Raw genomic sequence first — 12,986 nt, 5'->3', positions numbered from 1 at the left:
CCTAGGCTTACATGTAACCCCTTGATCACCAACTAGGTTAACCCCTTCTCTGTCAATGTCATTATTACTGTTACAGTGCATATTTTTAGCACTGATTACTGTAGTAATGTCACTGGTCACCCCAAAAGTGTCAAAAAGGTCAGTTAGGGGTCTGATCTGTCTACCACAATGTCGCAGTCCCGCTAAAAATCACAGATAGCCGCCATTACTAGTAAAAATAAATAAATAAAAATGACATAAATCTTTCCCCTAGTTTGTACAAGCGATAACTTTTGCGCAAAGCAATCAAAATACACTTATTGCAATTTTTTTTACCAAAAATATGTAGCAGAATACACATTGGCCTAAAAGGATAAAAAATTTGATATTTAATTTTTTTTCGGGGAATGTTATATAGCAGAATGTGAAAAAATATTGTTTTTTTTTGTCAGAATTGTCGCTCTTTTTTGTTTATAGCGCAAAAAATAAAAATCGCAGAGGTGATCAAATACAACCAAAAGAAATCTCTATTTGTTGGAAAAAAGGACATTGATTTTATTTCGGTAGAGCGTTGCAATTTTCCGTTAAAGTATCGCAGTGCCGAATCACAAAAAATTGCCTGGTCATTAAAAAGGTAAAACCTTCCGGACCAGAAGTGGTTAATGTGCTTCATTTTGATGGTCAGAAGTAAAATAATTGGGGCCATGTACAGTAACCCATAGCAACTTTTTTTTATTGTTCATAATATTTTAACTAACCTTAACTGACAAAATTTGAATTTGTATTGGTTGTTACAGGTTATTGCTCACCAAGCCTCCTTTTTCTTTTCTTGCTAAATATTACTATAAAGATGGGCTATGATCAGCAGCAATATAATAGCCGTCTTGTGACATGTTCAAATATACGTTTTGCGAATGGCCTGATTCTTTCTTTTTTTTGTTCTTTGAATGCTGTTTTCAGTATGCCAGGGAACATCTTTGTGCAGTGATCGTTGTCAGAGCAGCCTCTGGGAAGATTTAGTCTAATTATGGCCAGCTGACAGGCTGTGGGCATAGGGCCTTCCTGTGGTAGTTAGGCAAAAGCTTGATTTTTTCTGTTTCCACTCTGTTACATACAATGAAAGCCTGCAGCGGTGTCACCTTATACATGTTATTGGTTACAATTCCTGTAATGTCTACCACTACTAATGCTGTCACATATTGCTAGTGTTATTAGAGATCTCAGGTAATTAACACAATATTAATAAATTGTACTGCAGTGAAGTGTGTAGCTAAACAGTTATACAATAGCTTTTTTTAAACAGCATTTCCCTCATTGTAACACAGATTTAGTGCTGATCTGCATGCAAAAAGATTTCTCTTGGCTTCTGTGCCTGGGACTGGACAGGGAAAGGAGAAACAACAGGATCCCATCCAAACTCCTCTCCATGTCACTAAAATCTCTCCTCCTATCAGCTTACTCATTGTCAGTACATGGCCTGATTGACCCCTTATGCTGGTCTCTTTCTCTCTCTCTGTCTAATGGCCCGTACACATGATCCGAAAATTGGGCGAAAAATAACGCTTGTGAAAATATTGGACGATAATCTGATCGTTAGTACACAGCTTACGAGAGGCGTTCACGACAGTTCGCCTGATATTATCCGGTCGCGCAAGCATAAAAATTTTGATCATATTATAACACATCGTACGATAATCGTATTATCAGTATGTTGTTCGTCCAAAAAAATGGGGAGCAGTAGACAGCGCATGAGCAGTAGACATCATTTCCCCTCACACGCTACAACGTGGTTACGCATACCGGAAGCTTTTGAATCATCGTCCGAGAAAATTCGTATCTTAAGTAACCTCTCCCGTTTGCGAATATAATTGAGAGTTCCTAGCAACCAAAAAAAAACGGACGGAACGTCGTCCGATTTTCGGATCGTGTGTACTGGGCATTAGGGTCCTCTCACACAGGCATCCACCTGGTGGACTCAGTTTTGCTCAGCGGGGATCGGTCCACAGATTCCCGCTGAGTAGGCGGATGACAGCTCCGTCTCCACCTACTTTGCAGAAACAGAACTGTCAGGTCCCCGCTCTCCTCTATGGGAGATCGGATGAAGACGGACCGCCTGTCCATTTTCATCCGATCCAATCCTCCAGACTGATGGAATATAGGGTTTCCATCCATGTGGATTTGACAGACCGGATCGGATCGGATAGCAGCGGGTGTCAGCGGACATGTCACCGTTGACATCCTCTGCTCCATAGGGCTGCATGGAGTATCCGATCAGGTCCGCCTGTAAAAACTGACAGGCGGACCTGATCGGAAAGCCTGTGTGAAAGAGCCCTAAGCTCTGTTGTGCAGGCTAATACCAGGTAAAGTTCAGGCACTTACACTGCAAGCATTAAACACATTTTAATATGATAATGAATACAAAGCTACAACAATCTGTGTCTTTTAAATCTGCCTAGAGCAGTGTTTCTCTTTCTTATTTTTTTTTCAGCGAAGGCACCCAGTAGAATTCTTCAGTTTCAGGGCACCCCATCCTAAAATGTAAAAAACAAAGCTGATGATTTTATCTATCGCAGCAGCATCCGCCCATATGGCCCACCCAACATTGGAGGTGATTTATTCCTGGACCTTCGCAAACTGGTACTGACACGTATTCTGGTCCTTCTGTTGTCCCTCAGATTCTCCTTCTCTTTCTGCTAAAATAAGTCCAGTACTGACAAAGAGGGGCAGGGGAGGGACAAACAAATGTGCTGTGCAGGCAGTGGCACTCAACTTCCTCCTTATCAATGGATTGCTTCTTTGGTTGTTAGGATGCCAGTGGCTGGCCTGCACAGAGCCCAGGGATGTAATACTGCACAATAAACATGTGTGGCTTTGTGTAACAAAAAGGTAGGCTCCTTTCCACCTGGTGAAAGCTCTTGTAGTCTGGTCCAATGAGGGAAAATTTCCTAAGGGCAACACAGAAAAATATATATTTTTTTAACATTCAATTGGGAAATGGTAGCATTTCTTTCTTTCTGTTCCCTTTTGCAGATTTTCCCTCACGTCCTGTCTGCCCAAAAAACAAAGCAAGGTGCCTCAAGATAGCAATAAAACCTAAAAAGGGTTCTAACCTTTTCCATTTGCAAGGGCTGATATCAAGAAAAGGTTAGACCCCCTATAAGAGTTGTATGTAAAGAACCGTGGATAACATGACTGTTAGCTTTGGTTGGACCAGTTATTCTCTTTGTGCATTTGCCATTGCATAAAATATCTCAAAACTGTGTTTAGTGTATTCCTGTATAGTCAGTAAAGTCTTATTTTACGTCATAGAGTGCTAAGTAATCCACAGTTACAGTAAGCCAAATTCCTTTCTAACTGTTCTAGTGCAGGAATTTAATTTTATAATTTCAGCTGTTGTTACACCCATGCTGAAACTACCGTCACCTTAAATAAACTTGACTTTCTTTTAGTTTCACATTTACACAAGTTGATTCTCATTTCCATAAACCAATCTTGGATCTTCAGTTTGGAAAATATAAATCTATTGCATACAACTTGGAAACTGTCAAGTAAGATAGATTCCCATTCCTGTTATGTAAAGTTTCTGAGCTCTGTGCAGCAATAGGAAAAATGAAAACCACGTGTTTAAGTACATTTGCTATTGTTAAGGTCAGACGTTTAAATGAGAACAATGTGCTGCATTTCATTTCAACATTTCTCTTAGATAGAGTACAAGAAGACATTTATGTGTAATGAAGGTCCTAAACCCAGGGGGATTCATAGCTTCCAAAAATGATGATAAAATCCTTAGCTTTTTTACCCAATGTTGAGCTGTTTTTTTTACTTCATTATTCAGTTATACAAAACAAAAAGTACACAGATTCTGTAGACGATAGCCCAAGGCCTATATATATATATATATATATATATATATATATATATATATATAATGTATTTTTTATTTATTTTTTGTTTTGTTTTGGATCAGCCCATAGAAAAGAGCCAAATGCTTATGTGTGTCAGAAGTAGCCATCACTGTAAAAGGCCAAATCACTGCAGACTAGGCTACCTGTGCAGCCAAGACCATACAGCAGTTTAACAGGACAGGTTCCATCAAGAACAGACCTCACCATGGCTGATCAAAGAAGTTAAGGGGACATGCTCAGCATCATGTCCAGAGGTTGTCTTTGGGAAATATACGTATGGACGCATTGCTGCGGAGGTTGAAGGGGTGGGGAGTCAGCTTGTCAGTGCTCAGACCATACGCCGCACACTGCATCAAATTGGTCTGCATGGCTGTGGTCCCAGAAGGTAGCCTCTTTTAAAGATGATGCACAAGAAAGCCCACAAACAGTTTGCTGAAAGACAAGCAGATTAAGGACATGGATTACTGGAACCATGTCCTGTGGTCTGATGAGACCAAGATAAACTTATTTGGTCAGGTGGTGTCAAGTATGTGTGGCAGCAACCAGGTGAGGAGTACAAAGACAAGTGTGTCTTGCCTACAGTCAAGCATGGTGGTTGGAGTGTCATGGTCTGGGGCTGCATGAATGCTACTGGCACTGGGGAGCTACAGTTCATTGAGGGAACCATGAATGCCAACATGTGCTGTGACATACTGAAGCAGAGCATGATCCCCTCCCTTCGGAGACTGGGCCACAGGGCAGTATTCCAACATGATAACGACCCCAAACACACCTCCAAGACAACCACTCCCTTGCTAAAGAAGCTGAGGGTAAAGGTGATGGATTGTCCAAGCATGTCTCCAGACCTAAACCCTTTTGAGCATCAGTGGGGCATCCTCAAAGGAAAGGTGAAGGAGAGCAAGGTCTCTAACATCCAGCAGCTCCATGATGTTGTCATGGAGGAGTGGAAGAGGACTCCAGTGACAACCTGTAAAGCTCTGGTGAACTCCATGCCCAAGAGGGTTAAGGCAGTGCTGGAAAATAATGGTGGCAACACAAAATATTGACACTTTGGGCCAAATTTGGACATTTTGACTTAGGGGTGTACTCACTTTTGTTGCCAGCGGTTTAGACATTAATGGCTGTGTGTTGAGTTAGTTTGAGGGGGCAGCAAATATACACTGTTATACAAGCTGTCCACTCACTACTTTACATTGTAGCAAAGTGTAACTTCCTCAGTGTTGTCACATGAAGAAATATAATAAAATATTTAGAAAAATGTGAGGGGTGTACTCACTTTTGTGAGATACTGTATATACCATACTTTGTGGACTCTATAACTTTCCTACAGACTAAATAATATACACTGATTTGGGTTATTCACCAAAGAAATGTAGCAGTATACATTTTGGTCTACATTTATGAAGAGAAATTATTTATTTGCAATATTTTAGAACAGAAACAAAAAAAAACATTTTTTTTCAAAAATGTCAGTCTTTTTTTATTTATTTAGCAAAAAATAAAAAACCTAATGGTGATTAAATACCACTAAAAGAAAGCTCATTTGTGTAAACAAAAAGATAAAATTTTCGTTTGGGCACAGTGTTGCATGACCGCACAATTGTCATTCAAAGTGCGACCGAGCCGAAAGCTGAAAATTGGCCTGGGCAGGAAGGGGGTAAAAGTGCCCCATATTGAAGTGGTTAATTAGGGGGTCTGATCTGTTAACACAACAGCAAGGTGTCCCAAGCGCCAAGCCCTATTTGGATTCGCACTGTCCCTATGGTAGTGCCCACCCAGTGCAGCTGTCACAGTTAGTATATAGAGGTACTAAAATAGTCAGGCAACAGAAAGGGTAATGATGACCACTATTTCCTTGTGAATGATTAAGGCCAATGAAAAGTCTCAATACAGTTTATTGCACACAATTGCGTTAAAACCTTTAGTCCATAAAAGCCAATACGGTACCAGGCCGGTGGGTCCAGATGTAAGAGGGTTGATGGCCACTTAAACTTGTGTAGCAAGGTAGGGCTTGACAAAGTGCATGTGCGCTCCAGGCTGGTCAACAGTCATCTCATTCTGGTCTGGCACTTGCACCTTGTGCTGCGATGACGTCACACGGGAGTGCCAAAGGGACCCAACTTGGCTCCCGTATGTCAGTGGCTCTGTGGGAGTGGCTGCAAGCCTGCACACCAGGGCCATTTTTGCTCTACCTTGCTACACCGGTTCAAGTGACCATCAACCCTCTTACATCTGGATCCACCTGATACTGGCCTGGTACTGTATTGGCTTTTATTGACTAAAGATTTTTAACGCAATTGTGTGCAATAAGCTGTATTGAGATTTTCCATTGGCCTTCATCATTTACAAGGAAATAGTGGTCATCATCCCCCCAGATAGCGCTGTCCTTTCTGTTCCCGGTCTGATCTGTGGAGTCTATTTACTTGAAGAGTGTTGGGTTGGTTACGCACAAAATTCAACTTATTCCTGTATTTTGGTGATGTCAGTGAGACATAAATTCAGTTTGGTTTGTGTATCTTCAAACTGTTTATTCAAAAAAGGAGTGAGATTCATTTAAAGTTAAGTAGATAGTGAGTTTTATGTTGATTCTAACAGTTTAATTTGAGTTACAATATTCTTTTCTTTTGGGAAACCAATGACTACTTTATGAGCATTCCATGGGGAGGTGGAGGAGCTCACAGAATTTGTGTTTCAGGTGAAATTAAGGCCTCATGCACATTGCAGCTGTCAAAGGCCCATTTTACAGGCGTTTGATTTTTTTTTGTGCCCCTAAATTATCCCTCTATGTTAGCCTATGTGTCCATGCACACATAAGCTTTTAGAGAAGTGTAGAGGCAGGAGCGTTTAGGGGCACAAATCTGAACACATTAAAATCATTTTCAGAAGGCTAACATTTGTGCAGAAAAATGCCTGACACGGCCAAATGCGTTGTAAACACGCTTAAACGTCATTTAGTGCTTCAGTGTTGTTTTCATTGCAATGGCCAGAAGAGCCTAGTGTGCATGATGCCATACAGTTACAGAATTTTGAAGTCGATTGCAAATGGTCAGGTCAATGGTAAGATTGTCATTGAGAGACCAGCAGCTCTCATGTGATGTAGGTGTAAGAGAATGAAAGAAGGCACTGGTTGTGTTGCAGGCCATTCAGAGAATTGGTGAGATATCCTGTCTTCAAATGTTTATTGGTTGTATTGGTAAAATTATCTGTGAATTTTCCAATTTTTTGCAACAAAATAAAGACGAATCAGAAGTTCTTCCTGTTGGAAGTAAAGTACAAATAAATGATAACATCGAATATTTTTTTTCCTTTTAAAGTTTGGGATGTAAAATATTTAGAGGGTAACTCCACTTCCGTGGGAGAAAAAAAGTAGCAAATAAAGAAAAAATTATATAGCGTATACAGTTACGACACAAGTCATATTGTAATTGAATGTTATTTAAAAATACCTTTCCTTTTGGATCTGCAGCCACTGTAATTTTCTAAAAATGCAATGCAATATGGCTACTGGAGGTGTTCTGTACACAGAATGTGCGCAGAACGCCCCCCAGAAACATTTCCTGCTTGTGTGATTGGCTCACTAATTTTCCCAGAAGTCTGCACTAATATACAAGTCAGATTTCGGGCATTCCCTGAAACAAAAATGTAATTTTTGGTGAGATACTCCCAATAGAAACACATCTAAAGGGATGCAGGCCCAGCAGCTTTCCTCATTAGTGCTCTGCAGCTGCTGCAGCTGATTGATAAATATGAGACCACTCCCATTAAACTCACTCAGCACAGTGGCACAGAGAAACAAGCCGGGATTTCTTCAGAATAACAAAAGGTAGGAATCGGCAACAACGTTTGTTAAAATCCTTGCAATGTACAGAGATCACCCAGAGGGAAGTGTTTTTTTCTCAACAAAAGTGGAGTTACGCTTTTAAAGTGAATTGGCACCTTATAGGTAACATTTAGAAATGTTTATTTCTAGGTAGTACCCTGAAAAAAATGTACTCTTTTTCTGGAATTCCTCCTACAAAACAGGAGTGCTTTTCCTGGTATGTGAGTGTGCCTACAACATAATCACTGTATATCTACTGTGGAAGATCTAAGGCACTTTTGCCACTGACTTCTAACATCAGGAGATTTGGAGTGAAATTTGATGTCACTACAGTGCTGCTCAGTGTTTTCTTTGCAAGAAGCTTTTAGATGAGAAAGAAAGCAAATCAATAATGGAGAAAAGATCAGCTGCAGAGAGAGCACGGGCAATCCTTGTGACTAGTCTTTTGCCCTCTGTCTGGGTACAAAAAATAAATGACTAAAACGTCCTCCCTGCGCTAAATAAATATCTAGCACTTCAAAAACTGCTGCTGCTGCTGTTCATCACTCAGTGATTTAAAATAAATAACAATTCCACAGCGCAAAAATCAGTGCAATAAAACAAATATAAATGGTGCTATCACATATAACCTATTAAACACACCGTGGGTGACAAAATAAAATAAATACACAACCCCGGGGTATATACTAGTCACTTTACTAGTATATACCCACGGGTTGTGTATTTATTTTATTTTGTCACAGACGGTATGTTTAATAGATTATATGTGATAGCACCATTTATATTTGTTTTATTGCACTGTTTTTTTGTGCTGCATTATTGTTATTTCTTTTTGGGTACAGCTTTCAGAGTTTGGTTCTTCTCTAAAGGTTTGTTCATCTTCTTAAAAAAAATAATAAATGCACATCTTTTTGCAGGTAAAAAAAATTTACATTTATTATTTTTTAAATTGGCAGCCTAGAAAGAATTGCACCCACGGGTAGGTGCTATGCAGGCTCTGTGTGGAAGCAGTTTGGCCATACATCCTACAGCCAAGCAGTTACACGTTAACAGGAATCATCAATGAACTACCGCAGTGCTTAGCAGCACCGTGATAGTTTATTGAGAAATACAAGCCAACAGCAGCAAAGGCTGCAGGGTTTTGTAGTTTTCAATTCACAGAACTCTGTGATGCGGTCGGGTGGGCGGGACCCCGCGTAACTGTATTCTCTGCAGATTCTGACAGAGAGCGGGGGGAGAGAAGATCCCCTGCCACCCATGACATCGGGGAGCCTGGGAGGTGCGGGGACCAGTGGATTTGTAATATGTTACACCCTGAATATGTTACAAAAGGTGAACTTATCCTTTTAAAGGTAATTTTTATGGCGACTTCACCTTTAAGACTAAAATGATGTGTGTGTGTAAAATCGTTTATTATCATTTACACCGCATTTCAAAGGTTTGTAATATTCTGTCTGTTACTGCTAGAAATTGATATATGCTTTTGTGTCATCTAGACAGGATTATTGCTTTTCAATATGATTGGGAAAATTATTAGTATTTTTGTTATTGTACAGCACTTTTTAGGCCCTGTTCACACCTGAGCATTTTTTCAGCTCGTAAAACGCTCATCTCTGAAGTCTCAAAACGCCCAACAAGCAAAATCCCAATAATTCCAATGGCCCCTGTTCACATCTGAGCGTTTTGTCACCTGAAGCAAAACGCCTGAAGCTCAAAAAAGTACATGAGCTTCTTTTTTGGCAGATTTTTTTTAGATATCAATGCCTGCCTCCAAACACCCAAAAAAAGCCTGAAAAACACCTAAAAAAGCCTGAAAAACGATACACTCAAGTGTGAATGGAGCCTAAAACCTTTTGTTTAAAAACGCTTTAGAAATAAAAAAAATAACATTGTTACTATTACTATCATCATACATGTACAGTAAATGGAGGTAATGGCGCACTCCTCTCCAGCTGCTCATTTGACAATCAATTATCAGTGGCACAATGATGAGTTTATTAATGTCTCCATAAGCATTTCTCTAGTACTAGACTGACAACATCTTTCAATGCAGTAAAGCCCTATCGCTGGAAGGATGGAAAATAGGGTTTCCATCCATCCGGACATGTCTCCGCTAACATCCGATGCCCCATGGAGATGCATGGGGCATCCGTTCAGATCCACCTGAAGAATGGACAGGCGGATCGGAATGGTCTGCTTGTGTGAAAGGGGCCTTAAATATACTATTACCCACCAAATTACCACATTGCTTTATAAGGTGTGCAATCCTATTTACAATATATGTTAGAAATGACCAGTGCACAGTTTCACATCTGTGAACGGCAGACATTCGAATTGACTAAGCTGCAACATAGAAATCCTGCAACACAGAAATCCTTTCCGCAACCACAAATAGGAGAAATAAAAAATGGAAAGTGGTAAATTGTTGTTGTTTTTTTTTTTTTTTTTTAAATGGGACAGCTATCAGTTTTTACTTTACTTATCAACTTGAGCCAAATCAGGCAACTTGTATTTAAAAACTAATAGTTATACTGGTGTTTTCTTTCAGATCTGTTGCAGATATTCAATTTAGGTATAGCTTTTAATCACACAAAATTCCCTGTGACTTCCCTGCATGTTAGTGTTTACAAGCTGTTCTCCCCCCATTGAATAAATGGCTTATCGCACACTGGGAGATCTGCATCCTTCCCACAGAGTATGTAATGTTCTGTGCTGCGACATCAAATCTTTCTTTCTTATCTCTTCTAAGGTATATCTGTTATTTTGTGTATTTCCAGATTCACTCTGTGTACCAGGATTTGATCCAAGTCTGAGCATGATGACTGGGATAACACCAATTAATCCCATGATGGCTAGTATGGGCCTGTTACCACCTCCACAGCTGCCGATTGTCAAAGAAATCATCCATTCTAAAAGCTGCACTCTCTTTCCTCCTAACCCCAGTAAGTATCAGACTTGATTTGTGCCTTAATCCAATAAGCATTTACAATGCAATGACCATTGATGATTTGGGTGAATACATTGGTAACCTAGAAGAGTTTAACTTTCATGATTGTAGCTTCCTGAACTTTATGTGCTGTTTACATTCTTGTTACATACATGTGAAGAGATGACTTATAAATGCAATTATGCATAGGTGTTCAGTCCAGTAAGGTACCTAGGATCCTATTGGTCTATGTGGCTGAATTGGGACCTTTAGGTAAAAGTGACCTGAAAGATAAGGCAGTACTGGTGCTGCTTTTATAATTTTTGTTGCAGGACCACTTTGGTGTGCAGGCAAAGTAGCATGTAATAATATATACTCAGAACACTGTAGGTTTTGCGATTTACCTACACATTCTACAGATCAAAATAGCTCATAAACATGGGTATTTAGTATTTGGAGGTACAACATCCCAATATCATTAGAAAAAAAAATTATTTTTGGGACAAAGTGAGGCGTATGTCGGGACTTTAAAGGTACCGTCTAAGACCAATATTAGTAGTATCACACTGCTACAAAAATTATATTAAAAATATTTCTTTAATATACAAAAAATGTCAAAACAGAGTACACAAAAGGACAAGGGAACAATTAATATATACACAAATCAATATTGGAAATCAACATAAGCAAATCCTCATATCTCAAAGATGGAATCACCGGGAAGTACCGTTGGGCCAGATAGAACCGGTACCAATCAGGTATTCCCTTAGGTGAATCACAATTCGCTACCCTACATGTTTCGCAGTGCAAGCCGCTTCTTCAGGGGTACAGAAAGATGTTCAGGAGGATGGCTGATAGGCTGCTGATCTGCAGATAGAGCAAGAGACCAGGGACGAACCAGGCAGACATGGACAGCCTGTAGTCACCCCAAAAGGCACATGTGAGATCCAAATGATCAGTATTATAGCTTTAAAATCATGTAGGTCAGATGGTGGAGTGGATCGATACAACTCAGCAATGGAAATCCCAAATGCTTAGATAAAGATCAAGAAAGTCCAAGGAGCTAAAAAAGTTCCTATAGAGTGTCTGGAGCCTCCGATGTCACAAGCAAACACCATCTGCCTTTTTTGTAGCAGTGTGATACTACTAATATTGGTCTTAGACGTTACCTTTAAAGTCCCGACATACGCCCCACTTTGTCCCCAAAAAAATTTTTTTACACATTCTACAGGCTCTTTCTTTCCATCCTACCTATACAGATTCATGTAGTATGCAGACCATTAGTATGGGGGATAGAGTTTATAAATTTTGCTTCACCTTTTATAAATCTTGTGTAATTCATACTGAGCTATCACATTGCCCTTTTAGACATTTTTTTTGTTAATAAATCTGCTGAATAAATTCTGAGCTGTTTAAAGTTATAGAACCTGAATATTTTATAAGGTTTGTCATTTTTTAATCGAGTATCTTCAAAATTGTGACTGAATAAAGTTGATGTAGAACACAAAAGAAATAACCTTTACCACAACTTGTTTGCCTTAAAACAGATCATGTGTAACTGTTGCTATAGAGGCACCCCTGTACATTCTGTGTACAGCCTCTGCTGTAGGTTATCCTTCTTCAAAGGTACTCTGCCAATGTTGATCAGCAATATGGCCTAGTATAGTTCAGAAAGATGAGGGTAAAGGGTGACTGCAGGCTTGCTGCCCTTCCTTTTCTGGCCAGCCTGGCTGGATGCTTGGATAAAGGCCTTGTTAAAGTTTTAGGAAGAACCCCCATGTTTTCTTTCTCATTTTTTTATATGTGTACTGTCCCTTTAAAAGTAGGGAAGAATGGTGTTGAGTTTAAACCAGCCCTTTATCTAGACATGCAGAATGTGGTCCTCCATCCTGAACAGCACCAGGCCATATGCATTTTTAATATTGGGAAGGTACCTTGCAACGGGGGCAACACATGTCACCCCTGAATAGTTATGTAGAATGGCCCCTTCCTGTTTGTGTGATCCTACACTTTAATTTGCAGAAAGGTTCCTCTTAGATCACAGGAACCCCTAGATATGGAAGGTATGACGTCATTATAAAGATGGAAATATAAGACTAAAATAGAAGTATGTTCCTTTATGCTACATACCTAAAAGTATCTTTACATTATTATTTCATTCCAGCGAGTGACTTTCCCTGGCTCAGATGCTGCATAAAAGTACCCACAGACATGGGATGCTCATCATCCTTTTGAGGACAATGTTGGTTACATTAGACAAAATGCCCATATCTGCATCCAACAGCAGATTGCTGTAATGTTCTGGTACCTATGGTACCCTTATTTCCATTTCTCTCCTAACATTGCGTCCCATCTT

The 12,986-nt window shown here is 39.7% G+C and overlaps 1 protein-coding gene across 2 annotated transcripts in view; it reads left to right on the top strand.

Moving 5' to 3' along the window:
• The window catches only part of ENOX1 (ecto-NOX disulfide-thiol exchanger 1), a 321,535-nt gene that overhangs the window by 107,682 nt on the left and 200,867 nt on the right, over positions 1-12,986 (top strand). For both annotated transcript variants that reach the window (XM_082245942.1, XM_082245941.1), the window contains exon 4: positions 10,482-10,646. In XM_082245942.1, coding sequence (XP_082102068.1) covers positions 10,482-10,646 — 165 coding nt within the window. The remainder of the gene's footprint in view (positions 1-10,481; positions 10,647-12,986) is intronic.

The sequence above is a fragment of the Pelophylax lessonae genome (genome assembly GCF_965119305.1).
Source record: "Pelophylax lessonae genome assembly, chromosome: 2".
NCBI lineage: Eukaryota > Metazoa > Chordata > Amphibia > Anura > Ranidae > Pelophylax > Pelophylax lessonae.
This window is presented reverse-complemented; position numbering and strand designations above follow the sequence as displayed.